At 48.0% G+C, this 23715-nt stretch overlaps 1 protein-coding gene across 1 annotated transcript in view; it reads right to left on the reverse strand.

Annotated features, from left to right (window-relative positions):
• TRIM71 (tripartite motif containing 71) overlaps positions 1-11327 on the reverse strand; it is a 57807-nt gene extending 46480 nt beyond the window's left edge. Inside the window, exon 1 of the mRNA XM_060160998.1 lies at positions 10461-11327. Coding sequence (XP_060016981.1) covers positions 10461-11327 — 867 coding nt within the window. The remainder of the gene's footprint in view (positions 1-10460) is intronic.
• Between the last annotated feature and the right edge of the window lie 12388 nt (positions 11328-23715).

The following is a 23715-nucleotide window of genomic DNA, read 5'->3' on the forward strand; positions in this document are numbered from 1 at the left end:
ATACTGTACAGTAGAGAGAATTATAGCCTTTATTTTGCAATAACTTTTAATGGAATATAACCTAAAATACTGAATCACTATGCTATACACCTGAAACTAATATAATATTGTAAATCAACTATCCTTCAATTTAAAAGGGGGTGAGGGGACCCTAACACCTTTCTTAGGGATGCTGAAAGGAAAAACTAGATAAAAGATCAAGACTGCACACCCTCCTCTAGAGTCAATCCAATGCAGGCTCCTTGAAACCACTCCTGCCTTTCTTCCATCTTCTACCTAAAATCCCACCATTCTCCAAGATTCATCTTAAACTCCTCTCTTTCAACCCAAACTCATCTCCCAGTCAGAACCTCTGTTTAGATGCCACAAGCTTTTAACACTTATATTTCCTCTGGTAATGTAAATGCGACCATATATAAAGTAGCCACCCAGGAAGGTAAGAGTACCCCTCCCCCATCAACTACTTTCTTCCAGTTGTCTTCCCAGTAGACTAACCACAAGGCTCCAGCATCCTCAGCAAGGAGCATAATTCCTAGCAGAAAACAGACATTCAAATATTTTGATGACAAATCTTAACACATCAAGTCCTGTCAGCAATGAGAAACCGCCCAAATTATTTCATGGTATCAAATATCGCTTGGCCATCAACCAGGAAGTATTTTTTTAAGAAGGATAAGCAACATATTTAATTTCAAGAAGAAGGAATTTTACCCGTTTGGCTGCAACTTGCGGGAAAAATTGAAGCCAAAATTTTTTTTCAGGAGACTCACACAGTTATGTACACGTATATTGAAACATTTTTCTAACTCCTTCTTCCAAGCATCTTCGTATAAATCTTAACTCCCCTCCACAAATAGGTCTCTAATACTACTCCTACCATTTCCACCTGAAAGGTTAAGTGACTTGTCCAAGGTCACACAGCTACTTCCGCGTAACACCAGGCTGTGAACCCAGGTCTTCTTACTCTAAAGCTCATGCTCTTGTCTTTACATCAAGAAGCTACAAGCATTTTCCCACTTACTGTTCCCCTTTTAATCCCCCAACTACATAATGTGAGAGAGAACATTTTCAGGGCATTCTGTGGCTTGAAAAGGAAGAGATCTCCTTTGTTTCTGGCAAAGGGATCAAGGCAGCATCACGAGCATATTCTAATTAAACCCAACTTGCATCACCACTGAGAACCAGCAACCTGGCAACATCTTTCTCGAATTGGTCCTTAAGTCCACTAACATCAACCAAGGCCAGATCTGGTGTAAGAGCCCCACCAGTGCCAGAGTAGCTTCTCTGAAGTGCTGGGGCCACAGGGCAAGAGTACTGGGGCAAGGGCGGGTGGGAGTCTCCACTGCCTGAGATCACGGAAGAACAGGCCTATGTTAGAGGTTGGCGGACAGAGGAAGTACCCTTCTCACTTTGATACTGTAGAGATCTGCTATGAGACAGACATTATTTCAAGAGACTAATTAAAACTCAAGGCCTCGGACTTCTCCCTGGTGGCGCAGTGGTGAAGAATCCACCTGCCAATGCAGGGGACACAAGTCTGATCCCTGGTCCGGGAAGATCCCACATGCCATGGAGCAACTAAGCCCATGAGCCGCAACTACTGAGCCTGTGCTCTAGAGCCCGCGAGCCACAACTACTGAAGCCAGCGCCCCTGGGAGCCCATGCTCTGCAACAAGAGAAGTCACCACAATAAGAAGCCCATGCACCGCAACAAAGAGTAGCCCCTGCTCACAACCAGAGAAAGCCCGCGCGCAGCAACAAAGACCCAATGCAGCCAAATAAATAAATATATATATATATATATATCTCCAAAAAAAAAAAAACAAACCTCAAGGCCTCTTCCTTGCTAAATCATTGTTCTGATAATACTTCGCATTAAGTTCATTCTGGAAGGAGAAGTAGTCACGGTAATGACGGTCACACTCACTTTTGCCAAGAGACCATACTGTGGTCCATTTGTAATTACCTGTGTGCTATTTAATTTTCTCCTTAATAACTTAAAAAGTCCAAAAACAAGATAAAACACAAGAAGCTAAAGATTCAAGCAAGAAATTTAATATTAAACATCAGACTTGGGCTTCCGTGGTGGCGCGGTGGTTAAGAATCTGCCTGCCAATGCAAGGGACACAGCTTCAAGCCCTGGTCTGGGAAGTTCCCACATGCCGCAGAGCAACAAAGCCCGTGCACCACAACTACTGAAGCCCGCGTGACTAGAGTCCGTGCTCCACAACGAGAAGCCCGCGCACTGCAATGAAGAGTAGCCCCCACTCGCCGCAACTAGAGAAAGCCTGCGTGCAGCAAGGACGACCCAACACAACCAAAAATAAATTAATAAAAATAAATTAATTAATTTTTTAAAATCAGACTTCTATGAACTAGTTTCAAAAAAAATAATAAATTTGCCAAATATTGTATATAAATAGTAGTGTGGGGAGTTCCCTGGTGCTCTAGTGATTAGGATTCCAGGCTTTCACTGCCATGGCCTGGGTTCAATCCCTGGTCGGGGAACTGAGATTCCACAAGCTGCACAGCACAGCCAAAAAAAAATTTTTTGTTTTAATTAAAAATTTAAAAAAATAAAAAGTAACTAGCAGTGTGAAAGAGTGCTAGACTAGGCAAGTTCCTGCTTAAGTCATTTCATCACCCCAGCCTGTCTCCCCATTTGTAAAGTAGCAGTTTTTCTATGATGATTTAAGGCCTTTCTTGTGATAACTGAAGTTTCCTCTTCAGGAACACCTAAACACACACCTGACAACACCGTGAAATTAAAGCTTATAAAATATTCCAGTCCCTGAAATCAGACTGTTCCCTTGAGCAAGTTGATCCATTTCCTTGAAATGTCATGGTGCCAAAAAAGATCAAGTCTTTAAAGATTAATGGTTGTCAAATACATCATATAAAATGTGAACAGAAACAGTGGCCTTACATCTCTTAAAAAAAAAAAAAAAAGCTGAGGGCATTGATGTAGCCTCTAAACACAGTTGTGCCCATCTTTTCCCATAGGCTCGGGGAGCCCTATAACCCTAAGATGGTCTAGACCAGAAGTTAAAGTTGAGGTCCAGTTTTTCTAAGGTGAAACAAGTTTTATGCATGTTTCTCCAGTTCACTTTGCATCACCTGAAAGAATCACTACATCCTTCCGTTTAGATCATAGTAAACGGACAGAAGCCACAATTTCCAACACTGACATTAGTTTTCTTCTACAGCATCCCCTCTGGAGGGAAGAGGGGTGGGGTGAGGAGTCTACTGCAATACTCAACAGTTTATTAATAAAAGCTATTACAAACCACAAGGTCCTACTGTATAGCACAGAGAACCATATTCAGTATCCTATGATAAACCATAATGGAAAATATACTTTAAAAAGAATATATATATGTATAACTGAATCACTTGGCTGTACAGCAAAAATTAACACGTTGTAAATCAACTATACTTCAATTTTTAAAATTCTTAATTAAAAAAAGAAAAAAAACCTGGGACTTCCCTGGTGCCGCAGTGGTTAAGAATCCGCCTGCCAATGTAGGAGACACGGGTTCAAGACCTGGTCCCGGAAGATGTCACATGCCACGGAGCAACTAAGCCCGTGTGCCACAACTACTGAAGCCGGTGCGCCTAGAGCCTGTGCTCCGCAGCGAGAAGCCACCGCAATGAGAAAACTGCACACCACAACAAAGAGTAGCCCCTGCTTGATGCAACGAGAGCCCAACACAGCCAAAGATAAATAAATAAATTGATAATAAAACAAAGCAAAGCTATTATAAGTGCTTACAATTGGCTTCTACTGTGCTACAGACTCTTTAAATATGTTAACTGGAATCCTTAACGATGCAAAGTGTTACAGATGAGAAAACTAACGCAGAGCAAGAAATCTCAACCTAAAACCACACTGCCTAAATGCTTAAGTAAAAATAAAGCTATATAAACAGACAGCTTTAATAAGAAATATCACAAAAACATTATCCCAACTCCTGCTAAAACTTCCTTTACCATATCCACTTTTCTGCTCAACACTTACCCAGTACAAGCCTACAGATGATCCTAAGAGAAAGATCTCCCTCTGACATTGATCTCAAAGAGAGGCTGACGGCACAGAACAAAATCTGCGGATGTGGTCTATATAAACACACCATAATCATGAGTGTTGACACAACCTATTCACAATTCTCATTTTTTAAACACCTGTGCTGAAGATGTTCTATCAGATCCATATTTAGCAGCAAAATCTCCATGTGCAGACTTTTTAGTAGAAGAACATCTTTATAACTATCCCAATTAGCCAAAGACATTAAAGAAATCTGCAAACTCCACTGGCATTTCAACAAGGCTAGATAGAAGGAAATGGCTGCCCGAACTTTCCAGAAGCAACAATAACAACTAAGGATACAGTTGCTGAAAGATGTTTGACAGAGGCTGGGCAGGGGGGTTTCCAAAGCCCACACAGGAACACTCAAAATTCACAAGATGTGGGAGCCATGAGGGGAGCCCTCAGCTGACACAACTGACCTGACCCACTTCATTGTCTTGTGCCCACTGCTCGGTTTCATTCAAATCCCATTAATATATATATATAAAAAAATCCCATTAACCATGACAGAATGTGCAATTTTGCACAAGCCTGTTGGATAAACAATCACAATCAAGAAAAGCCTGTCAGATAAATAATCACAATCAAGAATTGCACCCTTGGGACTTCCCTGGTGGCCCAGTGGTTAAGAATCTGCCTGCCAATGCAGGGACACGGGTTCAAGCCCTGGTCCGGGAAGATTCCAAATGCCACGGAGCAACTAAACCCGTGCGCCACAACTACCGAGTCTGCCGCTCTAGAGCCCGCGAGCCACAACTACTGAGGCCACATGACACAACTACTGAAGCCCACGCACCTAGAGCCCATGCTTGCAACAAGAGAAGCCACTGCAATGAGAAGCCCACGCACCACAACAGAGTAGCCCCCGCTCACCACAACTAGAAAAAGCCCACTTGCAGCAAGGAAGACCCAACGCAGCCAAAAATAAATAAATTAATTAATTTTTAAAAATTGGCCTGATGTCTTCGGATTAAATATGAATCTCTCAAAATTTCAGGTGGGTGTTAGCGGGAGATTAAACCCAGGCATTAGGGGTCTTCCCCTGTTTCATTCCACCGTACCTTCAAAGCCAACTGTAAGCCAACTATCTAAAACATGAAGGAAACTGGAGATGCAATCTGAAGAGGCAAGGAATTACACTGGAATAGGGTTTAAGCCTAAGTTTCAGATGTAAATTGCCCACGCTCACCCCCCCCACCCCTCCCAGTTTTTCTGTTAACAAGCCAGAGTCTTGTCAATCAAAACAGTCAATCTAGTTTCAGTCAACTAGGTTTGTGGGTACAGACAAAACCTCAAAGGGAGAATAATTTAGTATTGAAGAAGCAGGAGGTCACATCAACTGAAGAGGAAAGATGGCTCAAGCCTCATCCTGTAAGTCACAAAGCTTGAAAGGTCAAAGAACGAGGAACAGAGTGGGCTGCAGTGGTGGCACCTTTTGCTCCCTTCAGGCAACTGTAATTCTTTATCCGCTCTCTTCCAAAATAAGAGAGATGGCACAAACAGCCTTAGTGAGTCAAGCCTTCAACTCTTTGTCAGTGTTATGGGGAAAAGGGGGAGGAAACGCTACTTTGAAACCGCCTGCATGGTAGAATTCTTCTCAACCTTTCGCTTAAGTGTCAAGAAGAATGACATCGAAATGGTCCTTTATTAGCTAAGAATGAATACATCTGAAATAAACCTTGCCCTGTGTGAGGAGCTGGCGAGTAAGCAACCCATGTGACTTCAGTTAGCACCAAAGGAAATAAAATTTGGAGGGGATTAAATTTCAGAGCTATATAGAATTATCAAGTAAATTAAAATTCCTCATAATCAGAAAAACTTATCAAACCCTTTCTTCTGGCAAACTACCTCAACAACAAAAGCATTTTAACCATTTCACCTCCTCATTTAAGGCTTCCTCCAAAACTAACTCCCTTTCTATATATGCACAGAATTTTTTAAATGAAAACATAAAAAGCCAAACAGCTGTGTTCAAAATTTTACATGTTAGGAGAAATTAGAAAACTACACATTTTAATGTTGGTTTTAGTGACCTGAAATATGTTTTAAAATTACATACGTGTGCATTTTCTTCTTTTTTTTTTAATTGGCTATGCCTCGCAGCTTGTGGGATCTTAGTTCCCCAACCAGGGATTGAACCTGGGCCCTCAACAGTGAGAGCATGGAGTCCTAACCACTGGACTGCCAGGGAATTCCCCATTCATCAAGCATTTTCTTAATTCAACAGATTTCAATCTACAAACATCCACCTGCTGAACTAGATTCAAAGCAGGAACCTCCAATTATTTCCAAGGTATGGAAAATTTGGTTTTCTGGTGAATAGGTGAGATGTGTGTGCTATGCAGACACACATCTACCTAGTCCTACAGAACGGGTTGAAGATGGGGCACAGAAACAACTAGAATGCACATTTCTACTCACTTTTTCTCTCTTGTCCTTAAAAAAAAAGGCTCTTGCTATAAATTTTACAATGTACAAAACACACACCTATTATTTTAAAACATACACTGAGTATGCATGCCCGAAAAAGCTTAGACTCTGGGAATGCAAAATAAAATACATTGGTGCCAATACTGGTACAATCCCCATTTACAGGAACTTATTCAAAATAAGATACACAAGAATTCATTCCACAACCAATTATTTTAGGCAGCAAACCGTCTTCCTCAGCGGTTTGAGGCTGATTTTTTGAGAGTGGTTTCCTGGGGAAAGAGAGTCTCCCCCGCAAGCCTAGGATGGCTCAATACTTAGGGTCACACTGGATTGGAATTCTAGAACCTATATTTCCAGGGAGTGAAAATAAATTGTATCAGCACCTACACCCCATTTTCCATACAGGACACTCAGGAAAATCCACCCCCACCCCCGCCTTCATAACGGGGAACAATACTGCCATCCTCGAGCTACAAAATATCCCTCGGCTCAAGATGGCAACTGGGTCACCGCCGCCCCCCTCGGCCACCCCCGCCAGTTGACAGGGCCTTTCCCGGGGACCGGAACAGGCTCAGACCCCACTCGGCTTCTCGCCATTTACAGAATCCTACCGCCCGACCTCTAAACACACTCACACACCCTTTCTGCTTCCAGTGTCGCCTCCAAGGCAGCCAAGGGCTCACATCCCACGTGCAATTAACACATTAAATCGTGAAGGTGGGAGCAGCGCGCTTCAGTCCCACTCAACTACCTAACTCTCCCCCCCAGATGCGTGCAGACCCCGTCTCGGCCCCGTCGCCTCCCGCTCGCCGAGGCGGGCTCCGGGCCGGCCGGGCTGGGGCTGACCCACCGCCGCGGCGCCTCCGTCCGCCTCTCCCAGGCCCCGCGGGAGGCGCGCGGCCAGCGGTCAGGAGCGCGGGCCCCCAATTCCCGGCCTGGCTAACCGCCGGCCTCGCGCCTGCAGGCCTTTCGGACTGACCACCAAAGCGAAAAACCCAAACTCTGTTTTTTAAATGGACCAAATACAGAGTGGCAGCAAACAACCCTCACCATTCCGTTGGAAAACCCTCCTTTTAGATTTTAAAATTAAGTTTTAAACCAGTGCTCAGAACACCACCTTGTCAGTCCTGAGGGGCCATTTCCGGGGGGGTGCGGGGAATGCTTAGGAAAGCAGTCTGGGAAGAGACCCTACCGGCTGCTTCCCGCACCCCTAGGTGGCTAACTGTCGGAGGCACCCTCCTTAAAATTAAAGGGGAAGAGCCAGGCGTCGGGGCCCTCTTCCCAAGGTCAGGTGGCATTAGTCACCATCAGGCAAGGGCTCCCTGAATTATTTAATTGAGCCTGTTGACCCGGGAGGCAACTCAGTGAAGGAGCACGTTTCAAAAACTGAAGTAGTGTACCTACTGTAAAACACATGGATTTAGGCATCCAGTCCGTCACAATCGAATACAGGACAGGACGATAGTCCTCCACATTGCCCTCAGTCTCCTTTTCCCAATCCGAAGAATGGTTTTTTAAAGGAACAATATTACTAAACTGTGAAGGATCACTCCCTTTGAAGGAAACGAAGAATTTAGGCCGTGGGTGGGATCACTTCTGTGAACCTGGTGCTTTCCCTCCCAACACTTGACTTCTCCATTCACAGCATTGGTTTGTCCCTTTAAACTTAAATTCCCTAACATTCCAAATGCAGGAACGATTAAAGAGATCTAACAACTGTTTTCCAAGTTTTCTTCTTTTAATGAAAAACCAAGAAGGGGAAGTAGAATTTTGCTCAAAACTGAGCAAATGTCATGTTTTAAAAGGATAGTTGGTCTAACAGTGTAATATCTTAGTGCCTTTGCCAAACAACTTCAACCTAGTATTGCACACGTTAAAAAAAATCTAAATGTTCAGGGCATCCAGGTACCTCCCAGGGTGAGGGGTGCGGCACTTCACACGCTCCCATACCGTTTGAATGGTTTAATAATTTAAAAAGTGTATAAACCTTTTACAAGTGTGGCAACACTGAGCATCTACTGTTTTAACCCAAATAAAACGTATGTGGATCTTTAACTGGGAATATAAATAAAACCTGACATTTAAACTCAACTGCTGGGAGGGAGGGTTCAATCAACGCCCCTGCCAGGAGGGAAATTGTGGCGGATTCAAGCCGCCCTCTCCCTCCCCCCTTCCCCTCCCCCTCGACGCTAATCTTCCCGGCGAATTGGCTCCCTCTTTCCATCCCCGGGATTCGGATCAGTATTTAACTCAATCCATTTTTGAAAGAGCCTACTAGACACATTCAGCCATGAATGTGGGAAAACTTTAAAGATGAGTCCATTCAAAGCTTAAAAAAGGAAGGAAAAGAATAGCTGCCCCTTAGGCTTCATACCGAGAAAGAAACTTTTAAAATGAGGCGTCCACAGCAAGTAGATTAGAATTTCAACTTTTTTCCAATAGGAGAAGCCGGCTTAAGGCCAGCAGGCAATAGCTCCGCCCTCCCCTCCAAATAACAGGTTAGGCGTGGAAAAGGCTGCGCTCGGCAAGCCTCAGCCGCGTTCGGAACCAGCACGCCCACTCCACCTAGCACGCAGCCAACTCGCACCAGGAGCCGTCTCCTGCCCGCGCCCAGGGCAAGGCTAGCACCAAGTCTCACAAAGGGGCTACAGGTAGATCGCATTAAGTCACCGACCCTCTCAGCAGAGGCTGCGCCTCAAAGCTTCTGGCCCCGTCCTCCAGTGGGTTCGGGTGAGTGGAAGGTGGCACAAGATGTGAAAAATAAGCAAGAACGGTTTATTCAACAAACAGCCAAAAGAGCCAAATAAGCTCAAAGGCTGCCGTGCAGCCCGCGGACTCTGCGCACCCGGTTCGAGCCGCGTGCAGCTTGGGTCGGCTTGTTTTCCATGAAAAGTCGAGCCCCAGGTTGAACGGGGTGGGAACACCTCCCAACCAGGGAAACCGGTTCCCGCAGAGATCGAAGCCGGGGCAGGCGGGGGCGGCCCAAGGACTTCCAGCTGGGTGAGGGCAATGGGCAAGGCCCCCCGATTCCGCTGCTCCCGGTGCAGCGGTGGGCCCACGAGGCCGAAGAGCGATTCCATACAAGGGAGGTTCAGGGGCCAGAACACGCTTTTTCCACGGTGCGGGAGTAGAACCGCGGAAGGCTGTTCTTACTCCATACAAGGAGGCAACAACTGCCACGGTGTCCCAACAAAAAGCACAGTCGTCCCCTCACAAGCGCGCACGTGGAAACCAGGTCTACACGCGCAAGCGCACCCCACACTCACCCACACGACCATCTCCTCCTGGCTCATGCCCTACTTAAAAGCAACAATCGACGAGTTTTACAAACAAAAATAAGGTTGGGAAAAAAAACTAAAGGAGAACCCTCAGCATGCTGGGAGGCCTCTGGTGTGCCCGCACAAGGAGACCACGTCTACACATACACACGTTTCCATCTCATGTCTTACTTAAAACAATAGCCTGCACGCTTTGTCAAACAGGAATGAGGAAATCAAAGTCCCTAAAGAAGAGGGGGTGTCTCCAACCTCGGGAGCCGTCGGAGGGCAGCGGAGGGACCCTCGCACACGGAGGCCAGGTCTACACAGTCGCACACAACTACCTCTTCCCAGCTCATGCCTAACTGGAGACAGCGGCTGCCACATTTTGCCGAACAGAAAATTGGATACGGAAGCGGGGGACTCTGCGTTTTGGGACCCCTCGCAGCCCGCACAGAGGCCAGGTCTTCTCCACACACACTTTCCGGGTCAGGATCTGCTTGGGGCAGCGGCTGCCGCGTAGCCAAAAGAAAAACGAGAAATCCGGAAGGGAGAGGACCCCCTCCCCTTGCTGGGGGGCCTGCCCGGATGCCCGCACGAGCACCCACGCGGCTCCCCGGGTGCCAGACCCGCGCCCCACGCCGCCCGGCCGCAGCCCCCGCGGGAGCGGCCCCCGAACTCACCTCGTCGTCGTGGTGCTGGCAGAAGCCGAGGCGCTCGGGGAAGACCGAGAGGATGGAGAAGGGCGCGCCGGGGAAGGGCGGCCCGAGCCCGAGCTGCTGCGCCGCGGCGGCGGCGGCGGCGGCGGCTGTGGGGCCAGGCGGGCCGCGTTCGATGTAGTGGTCCTTGGTAAGGCGCACGCGCTGGTGCGCGCGGACGCAGTTGTCGCACAGGTGCTCCTGGCAGTCGAGGCAGCGCGACGAGGCCGCGTTGCCCTCGTCGCAGGAGCTGCAGCCGTGAGGCCGGCGCAGCAGCAGCGCCGACGGGGAGGCCGCGGGGCCGCCGGGCGCTGAGCGGGGCGGCGCGGGCGGCTGCGGCGCTGGCGGGAGTGGCGGCGGCGCCGAGGCAGAAGCGCGCGGGTGCGCGTGGTGCGCGTGGTGTCGGTGGTTGCTGTGGCCGCCCGCGCCCGCTGCGGCGCCGGCCCGCCCGTTCTTGGGCGGCGGCTCGTCAGCCGTGGCCACCACGGCGTCGAGCAAGTTACTGAGCAGGAAGGCGGACGAGGGCAGCGCGTCCATGCCCGCCGCCTCGGCCAGCACGACCTTCTGGTCGCACACAGGGCAGCGCAACTTGAGCGGCTCTCCCGGCGCGCCGCCGCCCGCCGCCGGCAGCCGGTGCGCCTCGAGGCACGGGCGGCAGAAGGCGTGCAGGCAGGGCAGGACGTGTAGGCGGCGCGCCGCAGCCCCGGGGCCCCCGCCGCCGCCCCCCGACGACGTGGACGTCTGCGAGGACGACGACGACGCCGACGAGTTGGAGGAGAGCGGCGCCGGCGAGCCGCACATCTCCTTGCACAGCAGGCAGATCTGGAAGTCGGTCTCGGAGAACGAAGCCATTTGCAACCAAGCCCGGAGGAGGGAGGAGACCAGAGAGGAAGAGGAGGAGGAGAGGAGAGCGCGGACAAGGAGGGTGGGGGAGCCGCCGACTCACTCAGAAAAAGGCATCAATTAGGCCTGCGATCCAGGAGCCGGCACCAGAGCGGCGCGGCCCGCTCGGCCTCGCCGCGTCCGGCCCGCGCGCTGCCACCCCCGACGCTGCAGGCATTAAATGCCACTCTCCGGAGGCGACACAGATTCCTCCCGGAAAAGGACGCGGGGGCCGCGTGCTTTCCCGAAGCGGGAGCGCCGGAACAAGTCCCGACACGCGAGGGGCGAGCGGGGGCAGGGAGGTCAGAGGACTCCCTGGAGCAGCTGTAGCTTAGCTTCTTGCCAGCCGAGGGGAGTCCCCCCCAAGTCGAGTCCGCTGTGCAATCCCAGTCCCGGCGGGAGAAGCAGAATTTGGTTCGACGAGTATTTGGTGCGTGGGTTTTCTTTAAACGGATTTAGTCTCTTCTTGGGACAGGAAAGCTCCCCAAACTAGTAAAGGCGGGAGCGGCGCGATGCCGAGCCCGTGTCCCCCCGCGCGACGCCGACCGCCCCGCCGCATGACGCGGCGGCCAGGGGCTCCTGGGTGGCCCGGCGTGCGGCGCTCCGGGCTTGCGCACGGCCCGGCGCGGCCTCCCTGCAGGGCGGTCAGCCCCGCCGCAGCTGCAGCTAGTGGGAGCCCGCTGCGGCCGCACGCGTGTAGTACGCACGCGCGCCCCACGCGCCTCGAGTCTCCCGCGCGCCCGCCGAGCCCGGCCGCGCTGCCGGCGCTTAACACGCACGCGCGCCCCACGCGGCCCTGGGCCCTCTTGCCCCCGCCTCGCCGGGCCTGGGCGCCTCCAGCGAGCTCCTTCTCCGGTTTAGCCGCGCCGTAACGCGGGACCACAGGTCCCCGCGGGCCGTCGTGAATTATTCATCGGCAGGAAGATATTAGATGTACCCGCTGCCCGCTCCGCGCGAGCCGTCGTGCAATGCTATCCGAGCTCCGCGCGCGCCCCGCGCCCCTCCTCCTCCTCGCGTCCGTCCTCTCTGAAACCTTGGCAGCGAAGGGGGATCACATTTCCTTTGTCATCGGGCCATTTCGCCCTCGCGTTGGTCCCCCCCCTCCGATCCCGAGCCGCGGGGACGGAGCCTCCACCGGGGCGCGCCGGAATCAGTGGAACCGGCAATGGCCCAGCGCGGTGAGCTCGGGAGCCGCGTGGTCAACGCCGCCGGCCCGCTCCCGCGTCATCTTCTTTCTGAAACGAGTCGCCGAGCAAGACTCGGGTGGCCCCGGCAGCGCTGCTGCGCCTACCGGGCTTTGCTCGCGCCTTGCGCCCTGGCCTCCTGGGGCTTTGAACAACTCCCCAATTCGGGTTGCCTGCGTGCACGCGCGCGCGTGCCCCCTCTTTCTCTGCTTTGCCGCCTCTTCCTCCTCCTCCTCTCAGTACGCTGGATATTGGGACTGATCGGAATTCGGAATCCTTTTAATCTCCAAAGGAGCAAACTCACTTCCGCCCGAGTGCTGGGAGGGGGCTGGGGGAGGGGGCTGGGGGAGGGGACACAGGGGAGGGGGTTCCAGGCAAACAGGAAACATTAGCCCTCTCGGCACGGCTCGCTTTTGTGTGCTCCCTCCCTCCTCCCTCCAACCTCCTCCCTTCTCCGGGCCGCAGGGGAGATGAACGCCCCCGGGCTTCAGTGTGACGACCTTTGAAACCTTCCGAGCGAGGAGTGGAGAGCGACTCTTCCGTTTATTTAAAAAAGAAAAGATTTCATTCTGAATCCCGGTTCTGCAGAGGCTGCCCGTGAGATCTGGGGTCCCCCCACCAAGACCTTTTTTTTTTTTTTCCTTTTTACGTTTTCTTAAAGACTGCATATCTGTGATCAACACCAAAACATCACGCAGTTGGAATTAAACGAATCTGAATTTTGATCTGCGGAGGGGCCGGTTTCTTTTTTGAGTTTTACTGGGGGGAAGTGGGGGGCAGAGGGCAGCTGTTCTGGGGAGGTTCCCGGTGAAGGCCCCGCGGCCATCTGGGTGGTGCCCGAGGCTGCCTGGGCGGTTCTGGGAAAGGAACTCGCTGGGCCCTGGAGAGAGACTAACTTGGAGGAGTGGAGAGGGCCACATACCAGGATTTAGAGGGTATTTGGTGTGGAGGCCAGCGGGTGGAACAATTGTCGCTGTCTTAACACCATCAAGCTGTGACTGACATCTTGGGTCCCACTTCTACAAGCAACAACCTGGATGAATCGCAAAAACATCATGTTAGAAGAAAGAAGCCAAACACAAGTTCGTAGTGTGTGATTCCAGATACAGGAAATTCTAGAACAGGCAAAACTAAGCTTTGAGGATAGGAAAAGAACCCTTGCGGGTGAGGGAGTATTGACTGGGAAGGGGAATAGGAGAGAACCTTCAAGGGTCGTGAAGTAGAAATACGTTTGTGTGTACATTTGTCAAAACTTATAGATCTGCCATTTAAGATCTGTGCAAAATTTCACTATGTAAAGTATACTTAAATTGAAAAAAAAATAATTTGGTGTCCAAACTAATAATCATGCCTGTATCATAAAAGTGAAATAAAAAAGAAAAAACACTTTATACACAATTCCAGCTCCTTCTCTGAACTTGCTCACCAGAATTCAGGGAGGTTTCTGGGGGAAATATCAACCGGGAAAGAACCCTTAGATCAACCTGCTGGACAAACATGCTGAAGGCCGCAGGCTGCAGAAACACCACCCTAAAGGGAGAAAGCCATTGTGGGGCCCGGTGCTGTCCTGAGATGGGAAGAATTCTAGGACAAGCTAGCAGCCAAAGTCCTCAGCTGCTGTCAGGAGGGCTCTCCTCAGCACCTGGAGCAAATCTAAGCTCAGTGAACATTCACCGAAATGTGTGAGGAGTGCAAAAATTATTATCAAATAAACCCAGAACACGGCAATTGTATCTCAATAAAGCCGGGGGGAAAAAGAACAGATTTCCTTCTTTGACCAATGAAAGAGAAGTAAACACTTTATACTTTATAAATATTAGAACTAACACAACATTGTACGTCAACTGTACTCCAAAATTAAAATTTAAATAAATATTAGGAGCTTTTCACGCAACTATCTATTGCCAATATGTGTTTGTGTTTCTTCCATAGTTTGAGACCAGCGTGTAAACAGGTACATGCTCACACATGAATTTTCCTACAGAATTTTGTACCGTGCTGGCCTTGCTTCAGCAGAGGTGTTGTATGTATTCTTTGGTTTTGTTTCTTTTCCTTTCTTTGATTGTTTTTAATTTCTTTCCTTTTCTTTCTTTCTTTTTTTTTTTTTTTAAACAAAAACAAGAGGAAAACAGATGGGGGAAGAGAATTGCCAGAAGGAAGATGGCCCCAGAGGGTCAGAAAAGGGATGGGCCAGACCTGCTGTCTCCCTCATGGTTGGCCCCACCCACCAGCATCTAAAAAGGTTTAAAAAAGATGACCAGAGAGGGGGAGGGGAGAATTAGCAGTCCTCCTGGTCCTATGACTCTAAATATCTTGCAAGTGGATGGCAGAGATGGAAAGTCAGCTGAGACCTTGTGGAGGAGCAGGAAGGCTGTAACTCCAGAAGGAGGAATCAAACTCGACAGCAGTTGGTGGGTTAGTTTCCTGGGGACAATTGCTCAGAATAAGCCAAAAAGAAAAGAAAAAAAGAAAGAGGAGGAGAAAAAAAGGTCTTGATTTCTATTCATGAAGTAGCTTCCCCTTCCTTTCTTGAATTGACAGGACATTGCCAGGAAACAGGGCTGCAGTGTAAATTGTTAAATTAGCACTTTTCTAATTTCCATTAAGACTTAATTTACCATAGGTGGGAAAGAGGGAAATTTTTAAAGCAACTAATTTAATCCCAATTGTATAGAAATACAGTTATGATTTTTAAAAATATGGTATAGTGATAAAGAACAAATTAGGATGAGATTTTAATAAGACTATAGCTTATCCATGAGAGGAACAGGAGCCGTATATCCAGATGAAAGGCCAAAGACAGTCCCCTGCTGTAAACTAGTATTAAATTTTTCACTGCCATCCTAGCTAATAAACACCCATTTTTAGCAAAGGGAGGAGCAAGCAGCCGTCCAGTTTTCCCTAACATTAGAAAGAGAGTATGTGTATATCTTTCCTAATCCTGAAAATAAATCATTTGTATTTTAATCAGTAACTACTTATTAAAAGAAACCAGCCCTAAAATGATGTAGGCAGTGAATTTGCAGTCTTTCTCGAATTCATCCATAACCATATTTTGTTTTCAAAGATGACACTGGCCCCTGCTGCTCTCTCAGGCCTGGGGTTGAGGTTCCACCACATTTCCATCGAAGTCAATCTGCATCTGCTTTTTGCATCTGATCCTTTAATTAAATATTTGATGCAACCGCTTGTTTTGATGTCAAAGTTGCACCTTTCACCACCATCCTAAGGGTGCTTTCACATAATTTTTAAATACATAAATCACCAGAGTATTCCTTTTAAACATTAAACAAACATTACACCACAATAACTCTTTTAAACCAGTGGGGGTTAGGGCCGGGGGTGGGGGGGGGTACCAGCCGAATAGACTACCCATGAATCTTTGTCTGCATTCTGCCAGCTGAAGGGGAATGGCATTCGACACACCAGGCCAACTCTTAACTCTGCCCTGACTCCGGCCTTGGGGTCATTATGAGAAGTGTGTCAGCTGCTTTCAACAACCCAGAGTTCAGAATAGCAACAAGTAAGAGGATATCATATAAGCTCTAGTCACCTAGAACTTCAGAGACTATAGTAAAGAAGCTTGAATTGCACATAGGAGTGGTAAAAGTCAACATCCAGCTTGGTTAGTTAAATTAGTTCAGAGCTCAGCCAGGCTTATATCCCAGCTCAACACTCTTAACTGTGTGACCTTGGGCAAGTTACTTAACCTCTCTGTGCCTCCAGATTCTCATGCGTATAGCAGGGGACTGGTGCAAGTACCTAGCCAATCAGGGTTAAATGAGCTACTAAATGTACAGGGCTTAATACAGTACAGATCACGTGTAAGTGCTCAAGCACACAGTTAAATATTAGCTTTTTGTTTTCGTTATGGTTATTCAGCAGAGTGGTTTACTGCCTGCCTACCCCTTAAATTTGTCATTGCCTAATCACTACCCTCCCCTGGACCTCAGCATTTCAGGCAACCAATCATGTCCTCTTTCCCCTCCATAATAGAGAGTTGTGGTCTCATCTCCTGTCACTCACAGCTCAAGACCTCGTAGTGGCTGCCTGTGGCCTGCCACATTAAAGCTAAGCTCTCAGCCTACATTTTTTTTTTTTTTTTGGCCTCACCATGTGGCATGTGGGATCTTAGTTCCCCTACCAGGGATTGAACCTGTGCTCCCTGCATTGGAAGTGCAGAGTCTTAATCTCTGGACTGCCAGGGAAGTCCCTCAGCCTACATTTTCTAAAGTGAAATGTGTATCTTTCATAATAAAGGGCAAAAAAACTATAAAAGTTGTTTTTTAAATAAATATAGCAGAAAATCAAAAGATACATAAATCGGTACATACCGTTAAGCCTGACCAGCTTCTCATTCCCTCTGGAGAGACCCCGTTGGGGGGTCCTGAGTCTACATGGAAAGGGAAAGGGGCCCATTTTAGCCCAGGCTCCCAGCCATCCCCATCAAGGTACCAGGCATGTGGGTGAAGCCACCTTGGATCCCCTAGACAATCCCAGCCTGAATATAACCCAGTTGGTTCCACAAGGCTTCACTCAACTGAGCCAGTCTAAATTCCTGACCCACAAAATTGTGAAATATAATAAAATGCTTGTTGTTATAAGCCACTAAATTTTGGGGTCATTTGTTACACAGCAGTAGATAATTGGGACACTCCACCCCCACCTGCCCCATATTTTCTGCCAGATTAACATCCCTAAATTTCTTCCCTCTCTCTCTCTCTCTCTCTCTCTCTCTCTCTGTCTCTCTCCCCTTCCTCCCTCCCTCCCTTACTTCTCTCCTTCCTTTCTTTCATAACAGCTTTAGGGAATTCCCAGGCAATACGGTGGTTAGCACTCTGCACTTACACTGCCGAGGGCCTGGCTTCGATCCCTGTCGGGGAACTAAGATCACACAAGCCCCACGGCAAAAAAATTAAAAATAAAATAAAAAAAACAGCTTTGGACTTCCCTGGTGGCGCAGTGGTTAAAGTGGTTAAGAATCCACCTGCCAATGCAGGAGACACGGTTCGATCCCTGGTCTGGGAAGATCCCACATGGCATGGAGCAACTAGACCCATGCACCACAACTACTGAGCCCATGCACCACAGCTACTGAAGCCTGCGTGCTGTAGTGCCCGCATGCCACAACTACTGAGCCCACGTGCTACAACAACTGAAGCCCGCACACCGAGAGCCTGTGCTCCACAAGAGGAGCCACCACAATGAGAAGCCTGCGCACCGCAACAAAGAGTAGCCCCCACTCACTGCAACTAGAGAAAGCCCGCACGCAGCAATGAAGACCCAATGCAGCCAAAATAAATAAGACAGTTTTATTGAGGTACAATTGACATACAATAAATAAGCTACACACATTTAAAGTATACAGTTTGAGGACTTCCCTGGTGGTTCAGTGGTTAAGAATCCGCCTGCCAATGCAGGGGACACGGGTTCGAGCTCTGGTCCGGGAAGATCCCACATGCCACAGAGCAACAAAGCCCACGCACCACAACTACTGAGCTGTGCTCTAGAGCCCGCGAGCCGCAACTACTGAGCCCACGTGCTGCAACTACTGAAGCCCACACGCCTAGAGCCCCTGCTCTGCAACAAGAGAAGCCATCGCAACGAGAAGCCTGCGCACCACAATGAAGAGTAGCCCCCGCTCGCCACAACTAGAGAAAGCCCGCGCGCAGCAACGAAGATCCAGTGCAGCCAAAAATAAATAAATAAATAATAAAGTATACAGTTTGATAAGTTTGGATATATGGTTATCACCACACCAAGAGAATGAATACATCTCACCCCCAAAATTTTCCTGGACCCCTTGATAAACCCTCCATGTAACCTCTCCCCAGGCAACCGCCCATTGCTTTCTGTCACTATAGATCAGTTTTCATTTTCTAGAGTTTTGCATAAATGGAACCATATAATACGTATTCTTTTGTACAATATGTACTTTTTTTCGAGTGGTGGGGCTCTGGCTTCTTTCACTCAGCATAATTACTTTGTGATTAATCCATGGTGTTGCGTAGAGCAGTAATTCCTTTCTTCATATTGCTGAGTAGTATTCCATGGTATGGATATATGCAATTTGCTGATTTACCTGTTTGAGGGATCATTTGGGTTGATGGGTCATTTGGGTTTGTTTTCAAGTTTTGGCTATTACAAATAAGGTTGCTCTGGAACTTCCCTGGCGGTCTAGTGGTTAAGACTTTGCCTTCCAATGCAGCGGGTACAGGTTTGATCCCTGGTCGGGGAGCTAAGATTCCACATGCCTTGCAGCCGACAAACCAAAACATAAAACAGAAGCAATATTGTAACAAATCCAATAAAGATTTTAAAAAAGAAAAATAAGGTTGCTCTGACCATTCATGTACAAATCTTTCCTTGGACACGTATACCTTTTCTCTTGGAAAAATACCTATTCATGAAATGGCTGGATCACATGGCAGGTGTGGTTTTATATAGTGGTTGTACCATTTTACATTCCTACTAGCAGCGTATGAGAGTTCAGTTTTGTCTACATCCTCACCAAACTTTGTATAGTCAGTTATTTTTTTTAATTTAATTTTAGCCATTCTTATAGGTGCATGGTGGTATCTCATTGTGTTTTGTTTGTTTGTTTGTTTGTTTTGCGGTACGCGGGCCTCTCACTGTTGTGGCCTCTCCCGCCATGGAGCACAGGCTCCGGACGCACAGGCTCAGCGGCCATGGCTCATGGGCCTAGCCGCTCCGCGGCATGTGGGATCTTCCCGGACCGGGGCACGAACCCGTGTCCCCTGCATCGGCAGGCGGACTCTCAACCACTGCGCCACCAGGGAAGCCCTCTCATCGTGGTTTTAATTTTCATTTCTCTGATGTCTAACCTTCTTTTCACATGTTTATTTACAAATCATAGATCTTCTTTGATGTAGTGTCTTTTTAAAAAATATTTATTTATTTGGCTGCATCGGGTCTTAGTTGCAGCAGGCGGGGTCTTTCTTGCAGCGCACGGGCTTCTCTCTAGTTGTGAACGTGGGCTCCAGAGTGCCTGGGCTTAGTTACCCTGCGGCATGTGGGATCTTAGTTCCCTGACCAGGGATCGAACTTGTATCCCTTGCATTGGAAGGAGGATTCTTAACCACTGGACCACCAGGGAAGTCCCTGGTGCAGGTCTGTTCATAGATTTTGCCTTTTTTAAATTGGGTTGTTTGCTGTCTTACTATTTGAGAGTTCTTTATATATTTTGGGTATGAGTCCTTTTTCAGATACATGCTTTGCAAAGATTTTTCTCTCAGTCTGTAGCCTGTGTTTTCATTTCCTTTTGAATGAATTTTATATTTTGATGAAGTTCAGTTTATCAATTTATTGTTTTTTTAACAGTTTTCACAGCAAAATTTATTAAAAGAAGAGTGGTTCTGAAAAGTCTAGCATCCGGTGAGAACTACCATCCACAACATTACAGCTGGGAATTTTTCTCCAAAATGTCACGGTCAAGTAACACAATGGAACCATTAAATCTTACACATGCACCAAAGAACTAGCATGTTTGACATACAGAGCAAAAAATGGGACCTCATGGATTAAAGTTTCATGTGTTCATCACATACATTAAGACACAGCTTATTTTATTTATTTATTTTTTAAAAAATAAATTTATTTATTTTTGGCTGTGTTGCGTCTTCGTTGCTGTGCACGGGCTTTCTTTTAGTTGCGGTGTGTGGGGGCTACTCTTCGTTGTGGTGCGCGGGCTTCTCATTGTCATGGCTTCTCTTGTTGCAGAGCATGGGCTCTAGGTGCGCAGGCTTCAGTAGCTGTGGCTTGTGGGTTCAGTAGTTGTGGCTCACGGGCTCTAGAGCGCAGGCTCAGTAGTTGTGGCGCACGGGCTTAGTTGCTCCACAGCATGTGCGATCTTCCCGGACCAGGGCTTGAACCCATGTCCCCTGCATTGGCAGGCGGATTCTCAACCACTGCACCACCAGGGAAGCTCACTCGATGCCAGCTCCTGTATGCCAGCTGTTGTACTGTACTACTGTACTTTTCAAGGTACTGTACTGTAAGATTAAAAATGTTTTCATTATTTCTTGTGTTTTTTTTTGCGGTACGCGGGCCTCTCACTGTTGTGGCCTCTCCCATTGCGGAGCACAGGCTCCTTATGCGCAGGCTCTGCGGTCATGGTTCACGGGCCCAGCCGCTCCGCGGCATGTGGGATCTTCCCGGACCGGGGCACAAACCCGCGTCCCCTGCATCGGCAGGTGGACTCTCAACCACTGTGCCACCAGGGAAGCCTGAAAATTCCCTTTAGATGTAAGCTATCAAATATTAAAGCGGAAGAAGTATCTGTTTTGTAAACCACAGATAGTTCTGCAGAAAACAAAAGGAGTTTTAAAGAATAAAGCCCTCTAGCAGACAAGTCTTAACATTAAAGATGCAAAGGGTTAAAACACTGGAATTAGAACACATCAGAAGAAACTTGCCACTGAGGACTTCAAGGCTAAAAATATGCTGACAAAACTGTCTCCGATATGTAGACTAAGACTTTTGCTAATTTTCTGACATTTACATTCTCATGTTACAGCATCAACTTTGTCAGAATCACTACTAATAAACTGAGAGCATTCCTGGCCCAATGGTTGCATCACAGTGGCCAGCGCACAGAATTCTCTAAAGACACTGTGTAAACTAGAACGTCGAGGTCAGACACCCAAGGACCAGTGCTTGAATTTAGTAGTAGAATGCTGAAGAAGCTATAGCCATGTCAGTTTATTCTTCTAGGGATCGTGCTTTTGTTATTGTATCTAAAAAGTCTTTCTCTAGGCCTTGTTTTCCTTTTCTATAAAATTGGGATAAAAATAGATGCTAGTAAATTTATATTCAATATCTTGTAATAACCTATAATGGAAATGAATCTGAAAAAGAATATACATAAAGAATATGTGTGTGTGTGTGTGTGTGTGTATATATATATATATATATATATATATGACTGAATTACTTTGCTGTACACCTGAAACTAACACAACATTGTGACAAGACCTTGCTCAGTGGGACACTCACCCCGGAAACCCTGAGCTGCTGTAATAGAGGCGCCATGTGGAGAGGTCCTGAACATTTATAATGATGGATGGAGAGACAGATAGGTAGACAGATGGTAGATGATAGATAGATGGATGGATAGATAGACAGACAGATAGATGGTAGATGATGAATGATAGATAGCTGGATGGATGGATAGATAGATAGAAATCCAGAGAGCTCCAACTATTCACATCATCCCAGCCAAGGAACCAGACACGTGTGTGAAGTCATCTCTAGATGATTCTACCCTCACACCCTTAGAGTCACCCCAGCCATTCAGGTCTTCCCAGCTGAGATTTCAGACATCGTGAAGCTGACACAAACAACCTCTGCTGTACCTTGTCTGAATTCCAGACCTATGTAATCTGTGAGCATAGTAAAATGGTCGTTGTTTACACAACTACATTTTGGAATCATTTGTAAAGCAGCAGTGGATAACTGGAGCATATACCATTATTACCATATGAAAAAATGTGCCTATTCAAATTAATGAAATACACTGTATTTTGAAAGTAGAGCCAGTAAGATGTGCTGATGGCTTGGATGAGAGAATGATAAAAATCAAGAGGTGGGATTGGGGATGATTCCAAAATTTTTGGCCTGGGCAGTTGGATACATGGTGAAACCATTTCTTGAGCTACAGAATGCTGGGGGATTGAATGAGTTTAAGCTGATCATGGCACTAAAAATGTGCAACTTACGTGTAGGACAGAAAACAATTCCTGGAGAAGTCCTGACCGGGCTGCTTTGGGACCTGTGTGCCCTCAGATCTGTTCCCTGCCCTTCCCAACTCCGTTCTGAGTCTCAGAGGGCCTGATCCTCGCAGCCCTACTCCCCAGGTTCCTGAGTCAGCTGGCTTCTGGCTGGGTTTGGCCAATAGGAGGCTGGCAGCTGATTAGAGAACTGGAAGAAGGGAAAGGCCAGGGGTTTCTCCCCATCATGCTCTCCGCCTTGGGTGGCAACTCCAGTCTCCAGCCATGATTGCATCTCTTCCTCGCTCCATCTCCAGGCCTGCTGTGATTTCAGCTTCCAGCAGGGGACTCCTGGGTTCTGATAACTCCATCCCCTCCTTTGATCCTCCACCCAGCCGAGGTGTGGTAGCAGCTTCCTGCTCTAGCTGACCTCTGGGTTCTATCACCTGTCCAATCAAAACTCTCCATTCAATTCCCTCTGTTATAAATAGGTAAAGTCATTTCTGTTTTGCTGGGTTGCCCCTGACCGTGACACTCTAGGCTGAGGACTCAAGTGCAAGTGTGCAGGCTCCAATGAGCGGCAAACACCTTGCCCAGCCCCACCTGGGGCAGACTCCCAGGCTCCAAGGTGTTTACCAGACCTTCACCTTGGGATTTGCTCATTCCTGACCTCTGCACTTTTGTACCAGACATTCCCTCCATCTGTGTGCAAAATGCGGTTTCTGCATATCCGAGGCAATCCCTGCTCCAACCCCAGCTCAGAACCCGTGGCCTCCTCTAAGCCTGTCACCAATGACTCACCTGTCCAGCCTCCAGCCTGTGGCCTTGGCTCAATAAAAAATCACTTGCTGACAAATCGCTCAGTATTGCATCCTTTCTCCCACCTCTGTGCTCAGCAGAATGGCCCCTCTACCATTGCTCACAATTTCCCTTTACTGAAAAATTCTTACTCAGTCTTCAAAACCTACTTCAAGTGTCCCACCTGGGGAGTAAGTAATTTCTGGCTGGTTTCCTCCCCAGACCGAGAAGAGAAGCAAACTCCCACATTCCTGCTGCTGTCCCGGTTCCTGGCAAACCACACTGCAGTCATTTTACATGTCTGTCTCCCATATACAACTGCTAGCTCCTTGGAGGCGAGGCTAAGTCATCAGCTCTGGTCTGGGCACCGGTGGCCCTCAGGGACTCTTGGTTAAATGCTGGCTCTGGATGCATGGATGACCATGGATTTTCAGTGATTGTAGGCAAATGCCTTCAGTCTTCCCAGTCTAGTTACAAGCCTCTCTTAGGAGGTTCCTATTTCTTGTGCAGCCTGTTGGTACCTATTTTAGGGCTTTTTTCAGGCAGGAGGAAACCAATAAATGTTGCCATCAGACATGAACATTTTGTCTATTTCCTTTAGTACCACACCTTTTCTTCTTTCCTTCCTTCTTTTCCTCTCTCCCTTCC

This window comes from Lagenorhynchus albirostris, chromosome 10, assembly GCF_949774975.1.
Source record: "Lagenorhynchus albirostris chromosome 10, mLagAlb1.1, whole genome shotgun sequence".
Taxonomy (NCBI): domain Eukaryota; kingdom Metazoa; phylum Chordata; class Mammalia; order Artiodactyla; family Delphinidae; genus Lagenorhynchus; species Lagenorhynchus albirostris.